This window comes from Rattus norvegicus, chromosome 1, assembly GCF_036323735.1.
Source record: "Rattus norvegicus strain BN/NHsdMcwi chromosome 1, GRCr8, whole genome shotgun sequence".
NCBI classification, from domain to species: domain Eukaryota; kingdom Metazoa; phylum Chordata; class Mammalia; order Rodentia; family Muridae; genus Rattus; species Rattus norvegicus.
This window is the reverse complement of record NC_086019.1, coordinates 77,770,857-77,789,640: the sequence shown is the minus strand read 5'-3', so window position 1 is coordinate 77,789,640 and position 18,784 is coordinate 77,770,857. Positions and strand designations below refer to the sequence as shown.

Sequence of the window (18,784 nt, the reverse complement as noted above, 5' to 3'; positions counted from 1 at the left end):
GAGAGGCTTCAAGGTAGTAGGTTGGATGTTTCAGTATATCCACTGCTGCGTAGATGCGGAAGTGACGCAAGGGCACAAGGACGCGTCCCGTGCGCCGGAAATGATGCCGGGGTGGGTTTGGTTGCGGAAGTGGAGGCTGCCGGGCGAAGTGCAGAGGGCGGGGCACGCGGGGTCATTTCCGCTTCCGGTCCGCCGCCACCTTCGGTTGCTTCCCGTCCACTCGGAGGCTCCCCTCCCCCGCCCGGCTCTCCGCGCCCCTCCCGGGCGCCGGGGCGGCGGGGCCGTCGCCGTGCGGCCCTCCGTGCGTCTGTGCGTGCGCACGTGCGCACTTCTGCATCCCGCAGCCCGGCGCGCGCCCGGCGACACCGAGGCCGAGCGGGGGCAGGGGTCTGACCGTCATGACCCCCGGGAGCCCGGTGTAAGCGGGCCGAGGTGAGCGAGGGGCGCAATGCTGGCCTCCGTCGCGGCAAGTCCGGTGTTCCGACCTGGGCAGTGGCGCGCGCGGGTCCAGCCAGACTCGGAGCCGGTGTTCCAGCCGCTGATGGCTTGTGGCTGCTTTTGTACCGCTGTGCCCGGGTCGGGGTTGCCTGCCGGTGTGTGTCTTTTTTTGGGATTGTCAGTGTCCCCGTCTCGCGTGGCCCTGTTTGTGTTTCTCTGCCTCTGTGTTTCGGTGTTTGTACAAAAAGGTTTGGAGGTCCGAGTGCTGTGTGTTTGTGTCCTGGATCGCTCCGTGTTCCTGTCAGGATGCAGTTCTTGTCTTTTCTGGGTTTCTGTGTCTTCATTTCCCCAGACTCGTTTCCCTCTAGTGCATATTTCTCTCCCGTTCTTGCTATCGTCCCCAGGTACTAAATTCCTTCCTAGGAACCTATTGCTTTGGTTTAGAATGTGCCTCCCAGGTTTTTGAGTCTCTGGTGTTCTGGTAGGAGCTCTGGCTGTGGAATCCAGAGCCCCCGCTGCTTTCCTCGGTCTTGAGACTTCAGTTTTCTAGCCTTCTAAACGGAAGCATTCATAGTTCCTGCACCACAGGGTCTCTGCGCATTAATTGAGTCGGTGCTGGTAAAGTGCCTAACAATGTCTGGCCTGGAGTTAAGCATGTGATTACTATTATTAGAGGTTTTATTTCGCTTAGTATTTGATACCAGGTTTTTGAGTTCCCCTTGGGAGAATTTCGCTATATTGTTTGCACTGCTTAATAAGCAATTCTAAATTAATCAAATGTGGAAAATTGACTCATTTTCAGCAGCATTTGTGAGATCTAGTATGTTTTTTGAACATGCTTGGAGTAGGTAGTTGGTGTTAGGATAGTGCATCTTTATATGCCACCCTTTGGAAATGTCTTTTTCTGATAATTATAGCAGCCAGGGGTACTGAGCGCCTACTATCTGTGGGGCACAGATCCAAGTCTTTTATGTACCCATCTTATTTAATCAGCAAGCTTGCCGGCTAGCACCCCTCCCTTTGTTACACAGTTAGGTGAACTGAGTCACAGGTTTGTTTTGCTGGTTGCTTATGTGGCCGGGATTTGAGTGTAAATTTTGTGTTCTTTTAAATTATATCTCCTGCCTCTCCCACCCCCAGGTCAGAGCATGTGTGTGTGTGTGTGTGTGTGTGTGTGTGTGTGTGTGTGTTTTGTTTTAGGGTCCCTGCCTTTCTGTCCTCCTGCCTTGCTGTCTTCCCCATGATTCTGTATTGCTTTTTTTTTTTTGCCTGAGTTTTTGTGTGCCTCTTTCCTTCTCTCCCTCCCTCTTACCCCTCTCTTTCATGTGTGTCACATCTGTTTGTCTTCTGGTGTCTGTTCAGACCTGATTTGGGACCCTGCTACTTTCTTTTCCCCTTTGCCTAGTTATACCTGTTAGCAGGTACTCCATTCTCTGGCCTGAGTTCAAGGTAAAGAGCAGCCTCTCCCATTCACCTATGTCTTCCTTCAGGTTGGATCATGGTAGGGCTCAGTAAATCTCCCTCCATGGCTTGTTGGAGAGGCATAGACTGTTGATCGGAGTCTACTCTGGACCCAGGCTGCTCCAGTTGTGAGGTGTGTGTCCCTGGGCAAGGTGCTAATGGAGTACCTCCTGTGTAAAGTGACTTTGAGTCATGGATTTGTAAGAATTAATTGAGTTGATAGCTTAAAGGACTTAATGGGTGCCTAGAAGGTTGTGGAAGTGCTTATTAATATTATCTAGATTTCTGCCCTTGATGCTTTCTGTCAGCTGGTCACAGCACAGGTTAATTTATTTAGGTTAATTTAAAAGCATGCATTTAATGGCACACACCTTTAACCCAGCACTTGGGAGGGAGGGACACGTGGATTTATCTCTTCAACTTCCAGGATAGTCAAGGCCTTGTAGAGAGATGTGTCACTGATCCCCCCCCCCCCCCCCCCCGCCCCCAAATAGGAGTTTATAGAGGTAAAGTAGGTTTGATAGTTGAGTCTGCTTTGATATTTATGATGTGACCTTGGCCAAGTTATTTAACTTCCATGAGGCCATTGTCTGCATTCAGTGTTAAATGAGACAATATGTGCCTCGTGCATAGCACAGTTGGTGTCCATTAGTGGGGACTCCTACATTTCTTATCTCTCTGCTCCCTTGAGCCTTGAGCTTCCCTCCCTACCCTCAGGACAACTAGTCCCTGGGCATCCCCCAGCCTCCCACTACCTTGGGCTGTCTTCTCTGTCTCCCTACCATTTTTTAAGTCCCATCTTTGGCCTCTTTTGCCATGACTCCTGTCCCAGGGTTGTTTGCTTCTTTCTTTCTCCATTTCCTTCCTGCACTGTTGTTCGAGTGGTTTTTCCCAGTCAGCTTCTGTGCAGGGAAAACCAGTATTGTTTCCACCACTGTGGGTCTTAGGTAAACCATAGTTTCAAAATCAAGACAAATAGCTCTAAAATCACAAGAATCCACTCACAGGAGCATCTCTGGGAACAGTGACAAAGGCATTTGAGTTCGTATAAGTAGCACCCTAGGGATGTGTGGCAAGTCTGGTGAGGAAGGAGGAAAAGTTTGTTAGCAGGACAGGACAGGGTATCCCCCTGAGAGCTGGCTGGCCTCTATTGAAACCTGTTTGGTAGACACACAGCACTTCATTTTGTCCCAGAGAAGTCTAAGGTCTAAAGGATAAGGCTTGTCCTGTTAAGATGGTGTCTGACCTACCACTACATGTTTTGCTTTAGCTGGTCTGGGGCCCCAGGCAGGAAGAAGCTAGGCCTGTTTGAGGAACTGAAAGAAGGATGGGCTAACTTTAAGATAGAGGTTAACAGGGGAGGGAAGCTTCTCAGCCACTTAGCATTGTCCCTTTCCCTCAAGGGTGGTGGGAAACCTGCAGAAGGGGAGACCAAGGCAGTTTGGGTGCTGGTTGGCTCCACATCTCCTTTGTGTGTCCAAAGCTTCTCTCCCCCCCATACCCCCTCAGATGTGGTGATCTACCAGTGTCCATTGCGGTCTCCCTTTGTGAGTCGCGTCATCTCTCCATGCCCCGGGGGGCTGGTGCCCCTTGACACCACTACTGGGCACAATGTCGACATCATCGCTGCGGCGTCAGATGAAGAATATCGTCCACAACTACTCAGAGGCAGAGATCAAGGTCCGGGAGGCCACAAGCAATGATCCCTGGGGCCCATCCAGCTCCCTCATGTCAGAGATTGCTGACCTCACCTACAATGTTGTGGCCTTCTCCGAGATTATGAGCATGATCTGGAAGCGGCTCAACGACCATGGCAAGAATTGGAGGCACGTCTACAAGGTCAGCACCGGGGGTGTGGTCCCTTGGGGCAGTAGGACAGGTGCACAGCAGGGTGTGCCTTGCCTAGCTATCACCCTCTTAAGTGGGGGAACAGTTGAAGACTGTTCTCTTATGTTAAATCTCTTGGGTCAACAGATTTAACATCCCTGGGACTTTGGTTCCTAGTTTTAGAGTCTGATGATGGTCAAGTATCTTCTGTTAAATTGTGCAGTCTTTGTGAATGGCCGGGTGACATCTTCCTGTGTCTTTCAAGTATCTCTAGATTGCCTACAGTACCTAGTACAATGCAAATGGTGTGTACCATAGTGTCATACGGTGTCATTAAGGGAATAGTTAATGACAAGAACGTATATAATTCCGTACAGACAGATTTTTTTTCCCTAAACTTTTTTGTTTTCATTTGGTCTTTCTGTGTAGTGCAGGCTGGCCTAGAATTTGTAGTGAACCTTCTGAGTTCTGGGATTGTGTCAGTACCCGGACATATATATTTGTTCATTTAGTTAGTTTGTTTGTTTGATAGGTTCTTCTGGAGCCTGGGCTAGCTTTGAGCTCTGGAGCTGAGTGTGAGCTCCTGCTCTCTCAGGTGCTTTTTGATTTGTTTGCTGTTGTTGGTCTTTTTTTTTTTGGGGGGGGGAGTTGCGTCAGTTCTCAGCTTCTGAAAGCTTTGCCCTGCTTTGAGGTGTGCGCTTTCGATCCGCAGAGAGCCCTGGGCTGCGGGCGTGTTGGCTATAGCACAGGAGACTCTCAGGTGCCTTCTCTGTAAGGTTCTGTCAGACTGGCTGATATTGGTTGACCTGTTATGAAAGGCATAATCTTGGGGACAGGTAACAGACTAGTGCCTGCAAGTGTCGCATGTATAGGGTGATGACAGAGTGGAGCACAGAGGGATTTTGGGTTTTAAATCTAGGGCCTTCACATGCACAGACATTGCTTTATCATTTATATCCTCAGCATTGCATTTTTCACCTGTTTTGAGATAAAGTTTTGCTGAATTGTCATGGCTTGTCTCTGACTTGTTGTGTGGTCTAAGTAGGCCTTGAATTTATGGGCTTCCTCAGTCCCCCGAGCAGCTGGAGTTACAGGCCTACACTTCTGCGTTGTGGCAGTGGTTTTTAAGCAAAACTGCTGCTGCTAATATCCTGATGTGCTTGCTTTTCTCTGGTGCAGGAGTTGCTGGGTCAGAGGGCACACAGGGCGTGAACGTTTGGTAAATGTGGTCTGGTTGCTTACACGACCCAGGCAAGTACCCAGATTTGGAAATGCATCCAGGGCATTACTGAACAAGTTGGTTTCAGGTTTGACCAACACTCCTGGGGAATGGGGGTACTGCTGGTGTCTCCCATACTTGGTTCTCATGTTATGGAAGGAGCTAAGGGCAGGGCTGGGGTCAGCTGGCTGAGTTGCAGTGTTGATTGTGGAGCGTCAGTCTGGTTGCTGGACCACCTTCTGTGGGATGGGTGTCTTCTGACTCTGCCCCAGATGGTGAGTGTTAGTACCCGACTCTCTGCTTTGGGGGTTAGGGGGGTAGGGGTTGCTCTATATCTCAGGACACTGTGAGGCATCTGTACTCATGGCCCCCAGTTTAAAGTCTGCACTGCCCTGAACTATCTGAGAGACTTCCTGTCAAGGTAGGCTTGTTTCCTTTGCTTCAAGATGAGGAAACAGCAGCATCTACCCATTGAAGCAGAGAACCGAGGACTGTTTCATGCCCATCACAACACACCAAGAGTAGTCCTGACTTGCATGTAATCATTGATTCAGTTTCTTACTGGACTTAGAAGGAAAAGCCATGTGGCATTTAATCTGCTGGGAACTGGAGAAAGGGTTCAGTGTCATAAGCAAGCTCTTTTAATTACTTATTTACATCCAAAATAATTGTCTCTCCCCTGTCCCTCACTTCCCTCCTTCCCCTCCTTCCCCTTCACCTCTGAGAGGGTGCCTCCAGCATCCCCCCTCCCTGGGGCATCAAGTCTCTAAGGGCATCCTCTCCCACTGAGGCCAGACAAGGCAGTCCTCTGCTACATACGTGCTTAGGAGCCTTAGATCAGCCCGTGTATACTCTTTGGTTGGTGACTTAGTCCCTGGGAGCTCCCAGAGGTCCAGTAACAGTTGACAGTATTGGTCTTCCTATGGGGTTGCCATCCCCTTCATCTCCTTCAATTCTCCTAACTCTTCCATAGGGGTCCCCAACCTCAGTCCAGGGCTAAGCAAACCTTCTCTGAGGGTGAGGAGGAGGGGTAGGGCTGCAGGACTTGAATGGGGATGGATGTAAGGGGAGACCAGTCTAGAGTGGCCCTGGAATGCAGATCCCTCCTGTTCAGTGGATGAGATTGTGCTGCCGGGAGCCTAGAACAGTCAGTTGGTGGCCTAGATAGGGCTGGGGAGTTCTGGAGAAAGCTGTTCTAGTGGCTGGAGCTGGTATATGGCAGGGGAGTGCAGATATGTGGATGGGCTTCTGAGGCTGCTTCCTGAGGGAGTGGTAGTCTTGATTCCCAGGTTTGTTTTCTGCTTCCAGCCTTACTGGAGGTCCAGACTTGAGGCAGCTCTCAGGCAAGTAGTTGCAGAGGCTGGAAGGTGGAGGATCCTGTATAGCTTCCAGCAGACAGAAAAGACTTCCTGAAAGAGGGTGCCGGGCTGCTCACACATAGCTAACAATTTTTTTTTTGAAATGTAGTACTGGCTGTCTTGGAACTTGCTGTATGTATCAGGTTGGCCTCAAACTTGTGCCCCACCATGCCTGGTTTGGGATTTTTTTTTTTTTTTTTTTTTTTTTTTTTAATGCTGGTTTTTAAGGGACCAAAATCCCCTTTCTAGTCACGGTCTTCTGAGTTCTGACAAAATGTCCTTTTTATAGCTATTCTACAGTCAATAGAGCAGTTTTGCTTTTCAGTTCTGATTGTGTGGCCCCTTGGCAGGGCTCCTGGGATGTTGGGCATGACTTTGAGTGCCTGCAAAACCATGTGGCTTTGTCGGGGGTCCTGCTTGCTCTGACTCTGGTTTCTCATGCTGTGCTGGGGCTCCTGCTTGTGCATCCCTGCCTCGTGGTACTCTGTGGATCTAGTCAACCTGTGGAGAATATGTGCTTTAGGGGCCTGGCACCTGTAATCCACCACTCTGACATGTGTTCTTGAGGATACAAGTCTCAGTTTCATTCCAGTCTTTATTTTATGTTAACTAGAAGTCAGCTGAGAGCAGGCTCTGGATCAATGCTGTACACTACCTGCTTTGCAAGTAAAGTTTTATTGGAACACAGCCTGGCCCCTGAAGCCACCACTCTGGAGTAGTTGGTCAGAGACTATGCTTTGTGAAAATGGAGGTGTATCTGTCCAGAGAGAGAGGAAGATGCTAACTGTGTGTTAAGTGTTCACTGTGATGTCGGAGTGCTAAAGCACAAGTGTCTAACCTGCTGAGTTGTGGGATTGTGCACCCTTCTAAAGACTCCTCTCAGAGGCTTCCTCAGGACATCCCTTTCCCCAGGGCACTCTGAATGTCTGTGAAGTCTCTTGGAGAGCTCCTTAGGTATGGACCGGTGGTGTGCTCTTTGGGGTCTCTTGCTTTGCTTGCATTGCCTGGGGCAGTGATCTCTGCTTCTTTGTGTTGTTGCGTGTAGCAGTTGTGTCACGGATACTCTGTCTGACACACTATATTGTTGGTTAGCCCCAGTGCATTTACAGCAGTTTTCGTGTGCGTGGCACTGTGCCTGGGTATTTGAGCAGTTTCCTGCTTCATAGTCTTAGCGGCAGTTCCAAAGTCCAGAGAGCTACAAGAATGAAAGTGTCTCATAACCATCCGGCACAAAGTACTACGTTCACCAAGGCGAAGTAATTTATATGCTATGCTTCTGTCCTGGGTTGCATGGCTGTTGGCAAAATTCCCTTCTGATTGGATTCTCAGGTGTGTCCCTGTGCAGTGTCTTCCTTGTTTCAATCTGGAAGATTCTGGATTCTAAAACGTAAGGGCCTCCGGCCTGCCTCTCTGCCTTTCCCTCTTGGGGTGTAACCATGCATAGAAATATTTCTCTCCTGAGAGTAAGCACTGCCATGGCCAGCTGGGGACTAATCAGATGTAAATGCTTGTCAGCAAACCTTTCCAAAGGAGGGTGGTGGCATATCCCTGAATCCCAGTTCTCAGGCTGAGGCTGAAGAACTGTGTTTTGAGGAGAGGGATCTGTATAGGAAGTCACTCTCTCTGTCCTGCTCTGCCCTCCCCATTACAGAACTTCAATGGGCTATAGCAATGTTTTATAGCACATTTCGCTGTGTAGATAGTGCTTAGCTCCCCTGGCTGCCTCTGTCACATTTCTTCTCATTCCATTCTGTGCCTGGGAAGTTTGAGTTTTGGGGGAGCTCCATGGAGTCTTTGTAGTCATTGCATAAACCTGAGGTGTGCTTTTCTCCCTGGATAGTGACTAAGCCTTTTTCAGAGTCTTACAGGGACCATGACCATGACCAGGATGTTGCTCTGGAAACAGACCTTGAGTTAGAGCTTTCCTTGGGTTGGTTATTTGTTTCATTTGTTTAAGATTTATTTAATTGTACTTCGATGTGTATAATTGTTTGCCTGTATCTATGTGTGTGGACTGCTTTCTTATGTGCCTAGTGTCCACAGAGGTTAGAAGAGGGTGTTAGACCCTGGGACTAGACTATATTTGGTTGTGAGTCACCTTGTCAGTGCTGGGAATGGAACTGGCGTTGTCTGCAAGAGCAACAAGTACTTTTAACCACTGAGCCATCTCTCTGGCCCCTGGCTATAGTCACTATTTTTTTTTTCTTAAGTACTTTAATTTCATCTTGCTGAAAATGGAATTTGTTTGCATATTATAAAATAGAGATACCAAAGGATGCCTTTGAGCTGTAGTGTGTTTGCTCTGATCTGTCATTCCTGATGTTGTAGTGGCTGGCTTGGCTTGGCTTGGCTTGGGTGCTTATCCCTCCAGAGAGAACCTGGGCCTAGCAGGCTCCTATAACATCTCATTCCTTTAGCATCAAGCCATTTCTTCATGCTTAAGACTTCCTGCACTTTAATTTGGCACAGATTTTGCCTTGGGGATGTGGGACGTGTTTTGTGATCCTACATGATGCCCCAATTGGCTACTTTAGTGGTTGCCATCTTGTCTTCTGTGTTAATTGTTCCTGAACTACTTAGAGCGCATGCACAGCAGTCAGCGTTTTTGGGGTGAGCAGTCCATTGGCATCTGGTAAATTTGGTGCTGGTAGTCACAGCTCTGGCTGGTAGATGAATTTTTCTTTGACCCTACTGGATGTCTCTGACTTACACTTATCCCCTGGCAACCCCTGGTCTCCTCTGTTTATCTGAATTGGTCTCTTCCAGATGTCTCATATCCATGGGGGCACACATTGTGTGGCCTTTGTCCTGGCCTCTCTCACCAAGCACAGTGTATGACTCATGGTAGCCTGTGTCCCCACTTTTCTCCTTTTTAGGTCCATTCCGCATTCTACTGGGTAGACAGACAGTAGATTGTGAGATTTGAATGTGGGCAGCTGCCCCAGGGCCCAAATGCTTCCTCAGCCTCTAGCCTCTTTTCCAGTGGAGTTCAGTGTCAGTGACTGGTGTACCTGCACTTTGCAGGCCATGACGTTGATGGAGTACCTCATCAAGACTGGCTCTGAGCGTGTATCACAACAGTGCAAAGAGAACATGTATGCTGTGCAGACGCTGAAGGACTTCCAATATGTGGACCGTGATGGCAAGGACCAGGGTGTGAATGTGCGGGAGAAGGCCAAGCAGCTGGTGGCTTTGCTGCGTGATGAGGATCGGCTTCGGGAGGAGCGCGCCCACGCGCTCAAGACCAAGGAGAAACTGGCACAGACTGCCACGGGTGAGGTTTCTCTCCCACTCCTGGAAGTCCCAGACAGCTAGGATCTGTCCTCTGTTTCTATCTGTGGGCCCATTCCAGCTGATCCACCCTTCTTCTCCCTTGCCTTGTGTGATGGATGGCCTTAGACTCTAGAGATTTCATTTAGCTTGCCTAAAATTTTGCTGAATGCCTCCCTTGGGCCTAAGAATCTCCAGACCCGAGCGAGGGCAGCCAGCAGAGTCCCTGACTCCTGTCTTGGTTTTTGGAGTGTCCAGGCAGGTATGCCCACATCTTGTTAGATTGCTTGGGGTTTGCAACTCCCCAGGTTCAGGTTTAGGTCAGCCCCTGATGGGGACATGTGTGCTCGCTCCTGATAGAGCTGCTAGTCTGGCCTTCTGTAGACTGTCCCTCTAGCTAAAGGATAGATAGTAGTGTAAAGTCCCAGAGGAGGCCAGCACCGTGGTTGACAGGACGGCCTGTGAGTCTACTTTTTGAAGTCATAGAATGTTGTAAATGGTGAATTCAAGATTGGTGGGTGCTGATGAGCATTTAAAAAGAAATGAAAGTGGCATAAAGAGAGAGTGCGTCTCATGTCTTAAGTCTGTGTGATCTGTCTAGTAGCATGTTCAGTGGCAGGTGCGGGGGTCCTTCCTGGATTATATAGGGGTTTCATTTTTTCATGCAGAGGGACCTTGGCTTGGCAGGGAGAGTGGGAAGAGTGTTAGATAGGGAGATTATAGGAGGACAGTTGGGAGCACTGAGTTTGCAAGTGGTTGTGGGGATGGCGAGTCAGTGCTGGGGGTGAGCGGGATTGGACCCTCCAGGGCAGATGGAACCAAAAGTCTGTGACCTTGGTTCTAATGGGAGGCCTTCCGTCTGATGCATCAAGTTTGGGTCAGAGATATGAGGACACTGTGGGAAGTGCTCAGGTGGAGCTTAAAGCAGGGAACATAGTAGAGGGGAGGAACCTGGGGGCGTCCAGGAGTGACCCACCAGGGGAAGAGTGGAAGCTCTAATACAGGATTGGGCTGGGCCGAGGAGGGATGTCCGTAGCAAGGAACATGGCCTGGTTGGCTTCGTGGAAAGCGTGTGGTATGCATGCACATGTGTGTATGCGGTGTGCGTGTGAACAAATGGCTGTGCACTTGCAGCCACGTGTACGGTGGCCCAGCGTTGATTGCTTTACACATTGTTCTTTTTGATGCACGGTCTTAGTCAAATCCTGAGCTCACCAAGTCAAGCCTTGAGCCAGCTTGCTCTGGCCAGTCTGTGTCTCCCTAGGCTGGAATTACTAGTGAACTAACTGTTCAGTCTACCTCATATTTAGGTGTGTCCTGGGGATCTTAACTCTGGCTTTCATGCTTGGGCAGCAAGTGTGTTAAACCAGTAGGCCATCTTCCTAGTTTCTCTGAGGAGGGTTTCTTAGTTGTTAGACATGGCCAAGCTCCAGAGAGGCCAGATATTTGAGTGCCTTGAGCTTTGTTGACCCAGGAGCCCGAGGCACATACATCACCTGCTCCACACACAGATAAGCATGGGTCACATGCTTCCCATGCTCCCGTCATGGGCTCTGAAATTGGAATTGATTTTGTTGTTGTTGTTGCTGCTTGTTTTTTCCTTTTTTGAAACAGGGTTTCTCTTGTATAGCCTTGGCTGTTCTGGAACTCATTCTGTAGACCAGGCTGGACTCAAACTCAGAGATCTGCCTGCCTCTGTCTCCTGAGTGCTGGGATTAAAGGTGTGTGCCATCACTGCCTGGGTTAAATTGGAATTTCTTTACAATTTTTGTATGTCTTGACATGTTCTTTCATTTTCTTTCTCAACCATTTAAAGTACCAGTTTTGGCCATGGGCCATGTTCGCCTGACCCATGTCTCAGAGCAAAGTGCTTGGAGAGAGGAAGGTTTCCACAGGAGTTGGGGAGGGTTGCAAAGGGTTGGAAGCCACAGGGAGCGTGAAGCTGGGTGGTTGGGGTGGAAGTTCTTGTGTTGTTGGTTGCTGCCCATTTCCTTATGAGGTCTGAAGTGGGGCCTTAAGGTTTGCACAGTGTAGGTTTGCCAGTGGGGTGTGGGTTGTGTCTCCTGAGGATGTTCCAGGATCCATCTTAGGTAAAAGGGATTTGGGGGCAGGAGCAGACAGCTTCTTAGAGTGTGGATCTTCTCTGGATCACTGCTGGAGCAGTGGTTAGAGACCTGGCCTCCGTCAGGGGATCAGGAGCCACTATGGATGGAGCCTGCAGACAGCAGGGCATGGTGCCAGGACTGAAGGAGGTGATGAGAAGAGGCAGACTGTAGGAACTGGTCTCGAGCCTCCTCGGGAGCACACCATCAGCCTCTCTCCCACCTTCTGCTGGCCCTGGAGCCAGGCTCTTGACCTTAATGTGGCCTTCCCCGTCTCCACGCCCTGCTGATGCCAGAGGCTCATGCTCACCTCGTTGGTCTCCACAGTCTGGACAGACATTGCCTCCCTCTTAAATTCCAGCTGTCCCTGCCAGGGCTTCAATTCTGCCTAAAAACAGGGGCCCTTGACTGCTCTGTTGGGAGATCTCCTAGCCTGGGAAACCTGGGAGGGTCCCTCTGGAGGCCCAAACCTGTGGTTTTCCTTCAGACCCTGGTCTTCCCTTATCAGTAGCTTGCAGTTCTGAGGGTGGGGCTGGCCTTTGCCCCTCCCTGGACTCTGGCTCCATAACTTTTTCTCGCAGTTTGGCCCTCCGAGGCCTTTTTCGGGGGAAGGGGAGCCGTGCTGGGATTTGGGCTGCAGCCCACCTCTGGCTGTGGGTTCTCATCTTTTGGTCTTTAGTCCACCTGTGTCTTAATGTCTTCCTGTTTCCAGCTTCCTCAGCAGCTGTGGGCTCTGGACCACCTCCCGAGGCGGAGCAGGCATGGCCACAGAGCAGCGGGGAGGAGGAGTTGCAGCTCCAGCTGGCCCTGGCTATGAGCAAGGAGGAGGCTGACCAGGTACGGGGCACGGTGGGGGAGAGGGCTGGTCTCTGTTCTGCCATCCTGTCCTCATGCCTCTCCTGCCTCAGCCTCCTGCTGTCTCTCTCTGGTCTGCGGCTCCCTCCATCTTAGCTTTTCCCTCCTGGGAAGCCGACCTGCGCTTTGACAGTCAGGCACACAGCTTCTTCCTTTCTCTGCCCAGCTTTACAGATTTGGGAGGACCAGTGTCTCCTTGCCTGATCCCGCCCAGCCTGGCCCTGTGCCCCCTTTTGGCCTCTCTGCCTGTTACTCTGGCTCTGGCTTCCCCTGCCTTGTCCCTCATACTTTCTCTCCACCAGCCCCCGTCCTGCGGCCCCGAGGATGACGTCCAGCTCCAGCTGGCCCTTAGTTTGAGCCGAGAGGAGCACGATAAGGTCAGAGTGGCCTCCCCTCCCCTCCTAGGGCTTTCCTTACACCTTGCTCAGGTCCGTGGGTCCTTACTCCTTGCCCCTTCCTGACTGCCTCCCCTGAGTACAGGTGTATTTTACTCACTTCCAGTTCAGCGTCTTTAGCCAGGGTGGATGCCAGGACATTGGATAGGTCTGCTGTAGCTGTCTGGGAGTCTAAGTGTCACTAGTAGCACCTCAGCAGTAGGCCAAGATGAAAGGGCCTCCTCCTCTTCCTCAGTCCCACTGCTTCCCAGCTTCCTAAGCTGTTTTCACAACCAGCTTTAGCCATTCCTTTCATAGCACCCTGCACACAGTCAGTCCCCTTCCCTCCAGACCACAGTCCACTGCCTCCTGCCCCACCTTTGACCCAGGTGTCACATTCCCATCCCCATTCCATACATTGTCCACATTCCATTTTAATTATTTTATTTTCGTTTTCAGAGTGGGAGAGAGGGTGGTTGGGATGGGGGCTTTTGGGCTGGGCCAGCTGCCCTCCCATGGCCCGTGTTCTGACCCTACCTGTCTGGCTGCTTCTGCTCTCCATAGGAAGAGCGGATCCGTCGTGGGGATGACCTGAGGCTGCAGATGGCAATAGAGGAGAGCAAGAGGGAGACTGGGGGCAAGGAGGAGGTGAGCGCCTGTGTGTTCTGTCCTCTGGCTCACTCGCTCCTGCCATGCCACCTGTGGTCAGAGGGGCTTCCATGTAGACTGAGTGCTAAGTCACAGGGCCCAGAACCTAGCAGCAGCCTGGCTAGCTGCAGCAGGACTCGGGCTCATCTGCCCATGCTGTTCGCCAGATGCCTTCCACAGACCCTGCCTCTGCTAGACACTAAGGGTTGGTGGTCCTTGCCTGAGTCTTCCCTGACCAAGGCAGAGAATAGTTGGTCTGTCACTCTTGTGCTCACAGCTGACCTTGGTAGGCCCTGCTAGATTCTTGGGCATGCAGTGCACACTTGCTTTCTCATGGTTCAGTGTGCAGATAGGCTGAGGCCAGGCAGCCTTTCAGATCTTTCTGTCAGGACCCTGGCTGAGCACCTGGGCCTGAGCCTGTAGCAGCAGCGGCGGTGGCGTTGTGGGATCATTGTAGTTGCTCTGACTGAGTGCCGTCATAACTTGGCAAACCCTGAGCCTAGCCTGCTTCCAGATTGGGATCATAAGGAGCAGGCGTCTTTCTATCTTTCTTTTTCTCATATAGCCCAGGCTGGCCTTTGAATTCTGTGTAACTGGGCTGACCTTGGACTTTTTCTTCTCCGCCCCCTGGGTGTTGGGATTCTTGTGCATGTGCTACCGTGCATGATTTTACTCATGGCTGGATTGGATCCAGGGCTTTCTCATCCTAGGCAAGTATTCTACCACCTCCAGCCCCAGCCCCGATGTGACTTTCTTGTCACTGTGGCTTTCTCAATAAGCAGCTGTGTCTGCTCAGGCTGGACTTATGCCTGGGAGGTCCTACATCTGGCTGTGGGAGACTCATTTGTTTCTGCCCCTGGCCTTTACACTCTAAGTGTGGCCACTTAGGGAAGACCTGGTTGTTCTGTCTCTCAGAATGTTTGCCTCATGGGTATCAGTGGCTGGGTGTGCATGGGTGTGCGTGTGTGCGTGCGCACACGAGTGCTCATGTGCACCTCTATAGGTTATCTCCACTGTCACGTGAGAGCTTTGGTTTGCTGCTTTTATGTGCCTGCCCTCAGAACACCAGGGCATTGCTTAAGTGTCTGCATATGGATCTGCAGCCATAGGCAGGCAGCACTGCATGGACACTGCAGGGCAGTGATGTAGCATTGGGAGGTGATTGGAGTAACCCGTGGGAGCTCAGGGAAGGGCTTGCTGTGGTGAGGGTTGGGCTAGATCAACTAAAAAATCCAGCCAAAGCACATAGTGGGTGAGGGAAGGCCTTACAGTTTTGCTGGTTGCAGGGAGGAGAGCTTTACCTCTGTCTTCACTCAGAGAACCCAGGGGTTGTTGTACAGGGAATAGACAAGGGCCAGAAAATGAGTAGGTAAATCGGGGCCTTCTGGAGGAAGACCTAGGTGGGGAGTGGCTGAATAGGATAGAGGTAGGCAGAGTGGGGTTGATGAGAGGTGGGTGGCGTCCTGACTGTCTCTAGTTCTCGCCTCATATCCCTTCTCTTCTCTTCCCTACAGTCATCTCTTATGGATCTTGCTGACGTCTTCACAACCCCAGCCCCTCCACAGGCCTCAGACCCTTGGGGGGGCCCGGCATCTGTGCCTACTGCTGTCCCTGTGGCTGCTGCTGCCTCAGACCCTTGGGGGGCACCTGCTGTCCCTCCAGCTGCTGATCCTTGGGGTGGTGCAGCCCCCACGCCAGCCTCCGGGGATCCTTGGAGGCCTGCAGCCCCTACAGGGCCCTCTGTTGACCCTTGGGGTGGGACCCCAGCTCCTGCAGCTGGAGAGGGGCCCACATCTGACCCGTGGGGAAGCGCTGATGGTGAGCACCACCATATGCTGCTTTGAAGCCCCGGGGGCCTAGCCATCTCTTGAAGGCCTTGGGCAGAGTAGGGGGTCGTGAGATGGCCAAGGCAGAGGGAGGGGCCTTGGGCATCTGGCTATGTGAAGCTGAGTAAGGAAGGCTGTAGAGGGGTAAGTGGCGGGAATTTGAGAATGCTTTTGAGAGCAGGTATGGGTGGGCCCAGCCTGCCCCTTGACTGGCTAAGTAATGCTAACATGTTTGTAGGTAGAAGGAGCTCAAAGTGGAGCTAGTCGTTTGGGTGGTTTTGGGCCACCACAGGTTGAGAGGTAGCAGCTATCCAAGCAGGAGGGGCTACTAATTCATATATCTCTTTTCTCATCTAGGTGGGGCCCCTGTCAGTGGACCCCCATCTTCTGACCCCTGGGCACCTGCCCCAGCTTTCTCAGACCCTTGGGGAGGTTCACCTGCAAAGCCCAGCAGCAATGGCACTGCAGGTACGGGCAGCCCTGTGCTGGGGGGTGGCAGTCCCGATATGCATGTTGAGTTTATCTGGGTCCTGAGGGTGGAGGAGGTTGAGACAGAGTCCCTAGGCAGCTGCTGAGCTCAACATCCTGGCCTCCACAGCAGTTGGGGGCTTTGACACTGAGCCCGATGAGTTCTCAGACTTCGACCGACTCCGCACTGCCCTGCCAACCTCTGGGAGCAGCACAGGTGAGTCACCCCTCCTCCTGACCCCCCGGGAACCCCTACCCCGGTTGCTCTTGTCTCTGCCTTGTTCCAGGTGGTGCCTGCTGTACTTGAGGGTGTAGAATATACACGATAGAGTGAGTCAGATCAGCCACCCTTCTTCACGGGGAGATGTGTAACTATGGACATCCTATCCACATGCTCCTGTCTGACCTCTTTCTGCTTCTGGATCATTTATTGAATGGGGATAGGAATTGGAGAAATTTGGGCACCCTCTTGGGGTGGGTGCTGTGGGCTGTCTTCTGTTTAACTGTGTCTCTGAGGCCCTGCCTTGACTGTAGACTGTAGGTCTGTGCATCTTGACTGCAAATGCTCCAAGTGGGGGCCTACGTCTCCTTGTTAGTGCCTTACCCATAGCCACACACAGGCCTGCTTACCTCTGGTCACTTCTTCTTTTGAGATGGGATATTGCTAGTTGTCCAGGCTGTCATTCAGCTTGTCATCCTTCTGCCTTGGTTCTGTGTCTGGAAGTAGAGGTGCATCCCCCATACTCCGCCATATGTTCTCTTGTTATACTGGGACTGAACCCTAGCTGTTCCTTACCATTGAGCTACCGCCCCAGCTTTTCCCATGTTTTTTGTTTTTTGTTTTGGGGGCAGGATCTTGCTATGTTCTGTAGCTCAGGCTGGCCTTGAATGAATGTGTGATACTCTTTATCTATGTCCCAAATGTTGGGGTTATATGTTTGTACCCCTGGGCTTTGCTTTATTTTCCTGATTCAATGAGCAGGCTTCCAATGATGTGCTGGTTGTGGTGTAGAGATGTGTTTCCATTGGTTAATTCCTAGAGGGAAAAAGTTTGTCCTCCAGCCCTTGGGTGTCATGAACTATCCCAGGGTTATGGGTGTTTGCCTGGTTTCTGCGCTATAAAACTCCATATGCAGCTGGAGTATTCTTTTGGGGGAAGTGCTCTTCTGAGACTGGAGGTGTCCTATAGGCAGTCCTGTCCTGCCCTCAGAGACTGCTCTTCCTGGAACCGTCACTGTGGGTTATCCTGACACCTTGATTCTATCATTCTCTCTGTACTTCTTTACCACAGTAAGATCCTTACAGTTTTTAGTCCAGGCTCAGCTCAGCCTGCCCCTTCCTGAGACCTCACCCTGCCTTTCCCACTCCCCCTAACTCAGGTGGGCCTGCTAGTCCATCTGAGCACTGTCCTCGCCTTTTCCAGGGGAATTGGAGTTGCTCGCAGGGGAGGTTCCTGCTCGCAGCCCCGGGGCATTCGACATGAGTGGGGTTGGGGGATCTCTGGCTGAGTCTGTGGGGAGTCCCCCTCCTGCGGCAACCCCAACTCCTACCCCGCCAACACGGAAGACTCCGGAGTCATTCCTAGGCCCTAATGCAGCCCTTGTGGACTTGGACTCACTGGTGAGCCGACCAGGCCCTACACCGCCAGGAGCCAAGGCTTCCAACCCATTCCTTCCAAGTGGTGAGTGCGGAATATGGGACTCTTGTGTCTTTGGTTTCTTTTGTGGTCCCTACAGAGTAGACGTCTCAGGGAGCAGGCATGTTTCTCTCCATCTCCATCTGGGTGTGTATCCATGGCATGGACACTGGGCAGACAAGCACTTGCTGACAGCTTTTTTCTCTTTGCAGGAGCTCCGGCCACCGGCCCCTCCGTCACCAATCCTTTCCAGCCAGCACCCCCTGCAACGCTCACCCTGAACCAGCTCCGTCTCAGTCCTGTGCCCCCAGTTCCTGGAGCGCCACCCACCTACATCTCTCCTCTTGGTGGAGGCCCTGGCCTGCCCCCCATGATGCCCCCGGGTCCCCCAGCCCCCAACACTAACCCCTTCCTCCTATAATCCAGGGTAGGAGGGAGGCCTGGTTCAGCTGGCTTCCCCAATTTCTGCTCCCTGGGAGATCAGTGTTGTGAGTGCATGTGAAATGGGGGGGGGGGCCTCCCCCACCCCCAGTGCCCTTCCCTCTCCTGGGGCCCACTCACACTACAACCTCTTCCCAAGTCCCCAACCCACCTCCCCTTGAGAAAAACTGGACATGGGGATGGGGAGGGGAGCCGGCCAGAGGAGGACCCTTTTCTGTGGCATTAGATGGGGGAGGGACAGCTGGGGTTCCCCCACCCATCCCATCTCCCTCTAAACTGACAACCCCCAATCAGTGTTTGAGCCTCCTCGTTCCCTTGGCACCCCTGGTGAATCCTTGGTGATGATTTTGGCAACTTCGGGAATAAATGGCAATTCTCATGGATGTGGCTCCCCCAAATTCCCGTCCACTGTTCACGTGTCCCTGAGAAGCCCCTCTTCCAGGGAAGACTCGGTTTGGTTGGAGTCACTTTTGACATCAATTGGGAACAAATCTTTCTGAAGCATTGAATTCCCTGATTCAGTTCCTGGAGCTGGGCCGAGCTGGGTGAGGATGGGAAGGACCTAGGCTGTGGCCACGTGGTTGCCCTGAGTCCTGGCACCACTGAGTCCTGCACAGGCATCACTGATTCATCCCAGCATGCTTTGGAAGCCTTGTTAGCCTCTGCTGTCTAAACCCCGCAGGCCACCAGAGGGCATCTCTGGCCATTGCTATGTTTTTATCACGGGATAACTATGTCTGACTCCTCGGGTGGCCTGCGTGGGTAGGAGCTTCTGTCAGCCTGCATATACAGGTGGGCGTTGGCCATCATTGCTGTGCGTCTTAGGTTTTCCTTCTAGGTGGGGGTCTTCTGTTACTCCCC

General features: G+C 51.8%; 1 protein-coding gene across 1 annotated transcript; it reads left to right on the top strand.

The window, feature by feature from the left end:
- The first annotated feature begins 229 nt into the window (after positions 1-229).
- On the top strand, positions 230-18,306 carry Epn1 (Epsin 1). The gene is made up of 12 exons (NM_057136.2): positions 230-432; positions 1,929-2,032; positions 3,409-3,738; positions 9,328-9,577; positions 12,388-12,512; positions 12,833-12,907; positions 13,469-13,552; positions 15,067-15,370; positions 15,736-15,846; positions 15,980-16,063; positions 17,270-17,527; positions 17,695-18,306. Exons 3-12 carry the CDS (start codon positions 3,511-3,513, stop codon positions 17,901-17,903), a joined length of 1,728 nt encoding a protein of 575 aa, NP_476477.1. The 5' UTR covers positions 230-432; positions 1,929-2,032; positions 3,409-3,510; the 3' UTR covers positions 17,904-18,306.
- The last annotated feature ends 478 nt before the right edge of the window (positions 18,307-18,784 follow it).

Bases quoted from the DNA above. Each gene is read 5' to 3' on its own strand.
- Epn1 (NM_057136.2), top strand. From the start codon at position 3,511: ATGTCGACATCATCGCTGCGGCGTCAGATGAAGAATATCGTCCACAAC. The intron at 15,847-15,979 runs GTACGGGCAGCC...CCTCCACAGCAG, and splicing joins CAGCAGCAATGGCACTGCAG to TTGGGGGCTTTGACACTGAG. The intron at 17,528-17,694 runs GTGAGTGCGGAA...TTCTCTTTGCAG, and splicing joins CAACCCATTCCTTCCAAGTG to GAGCTCCGGCCACCGGCCCC.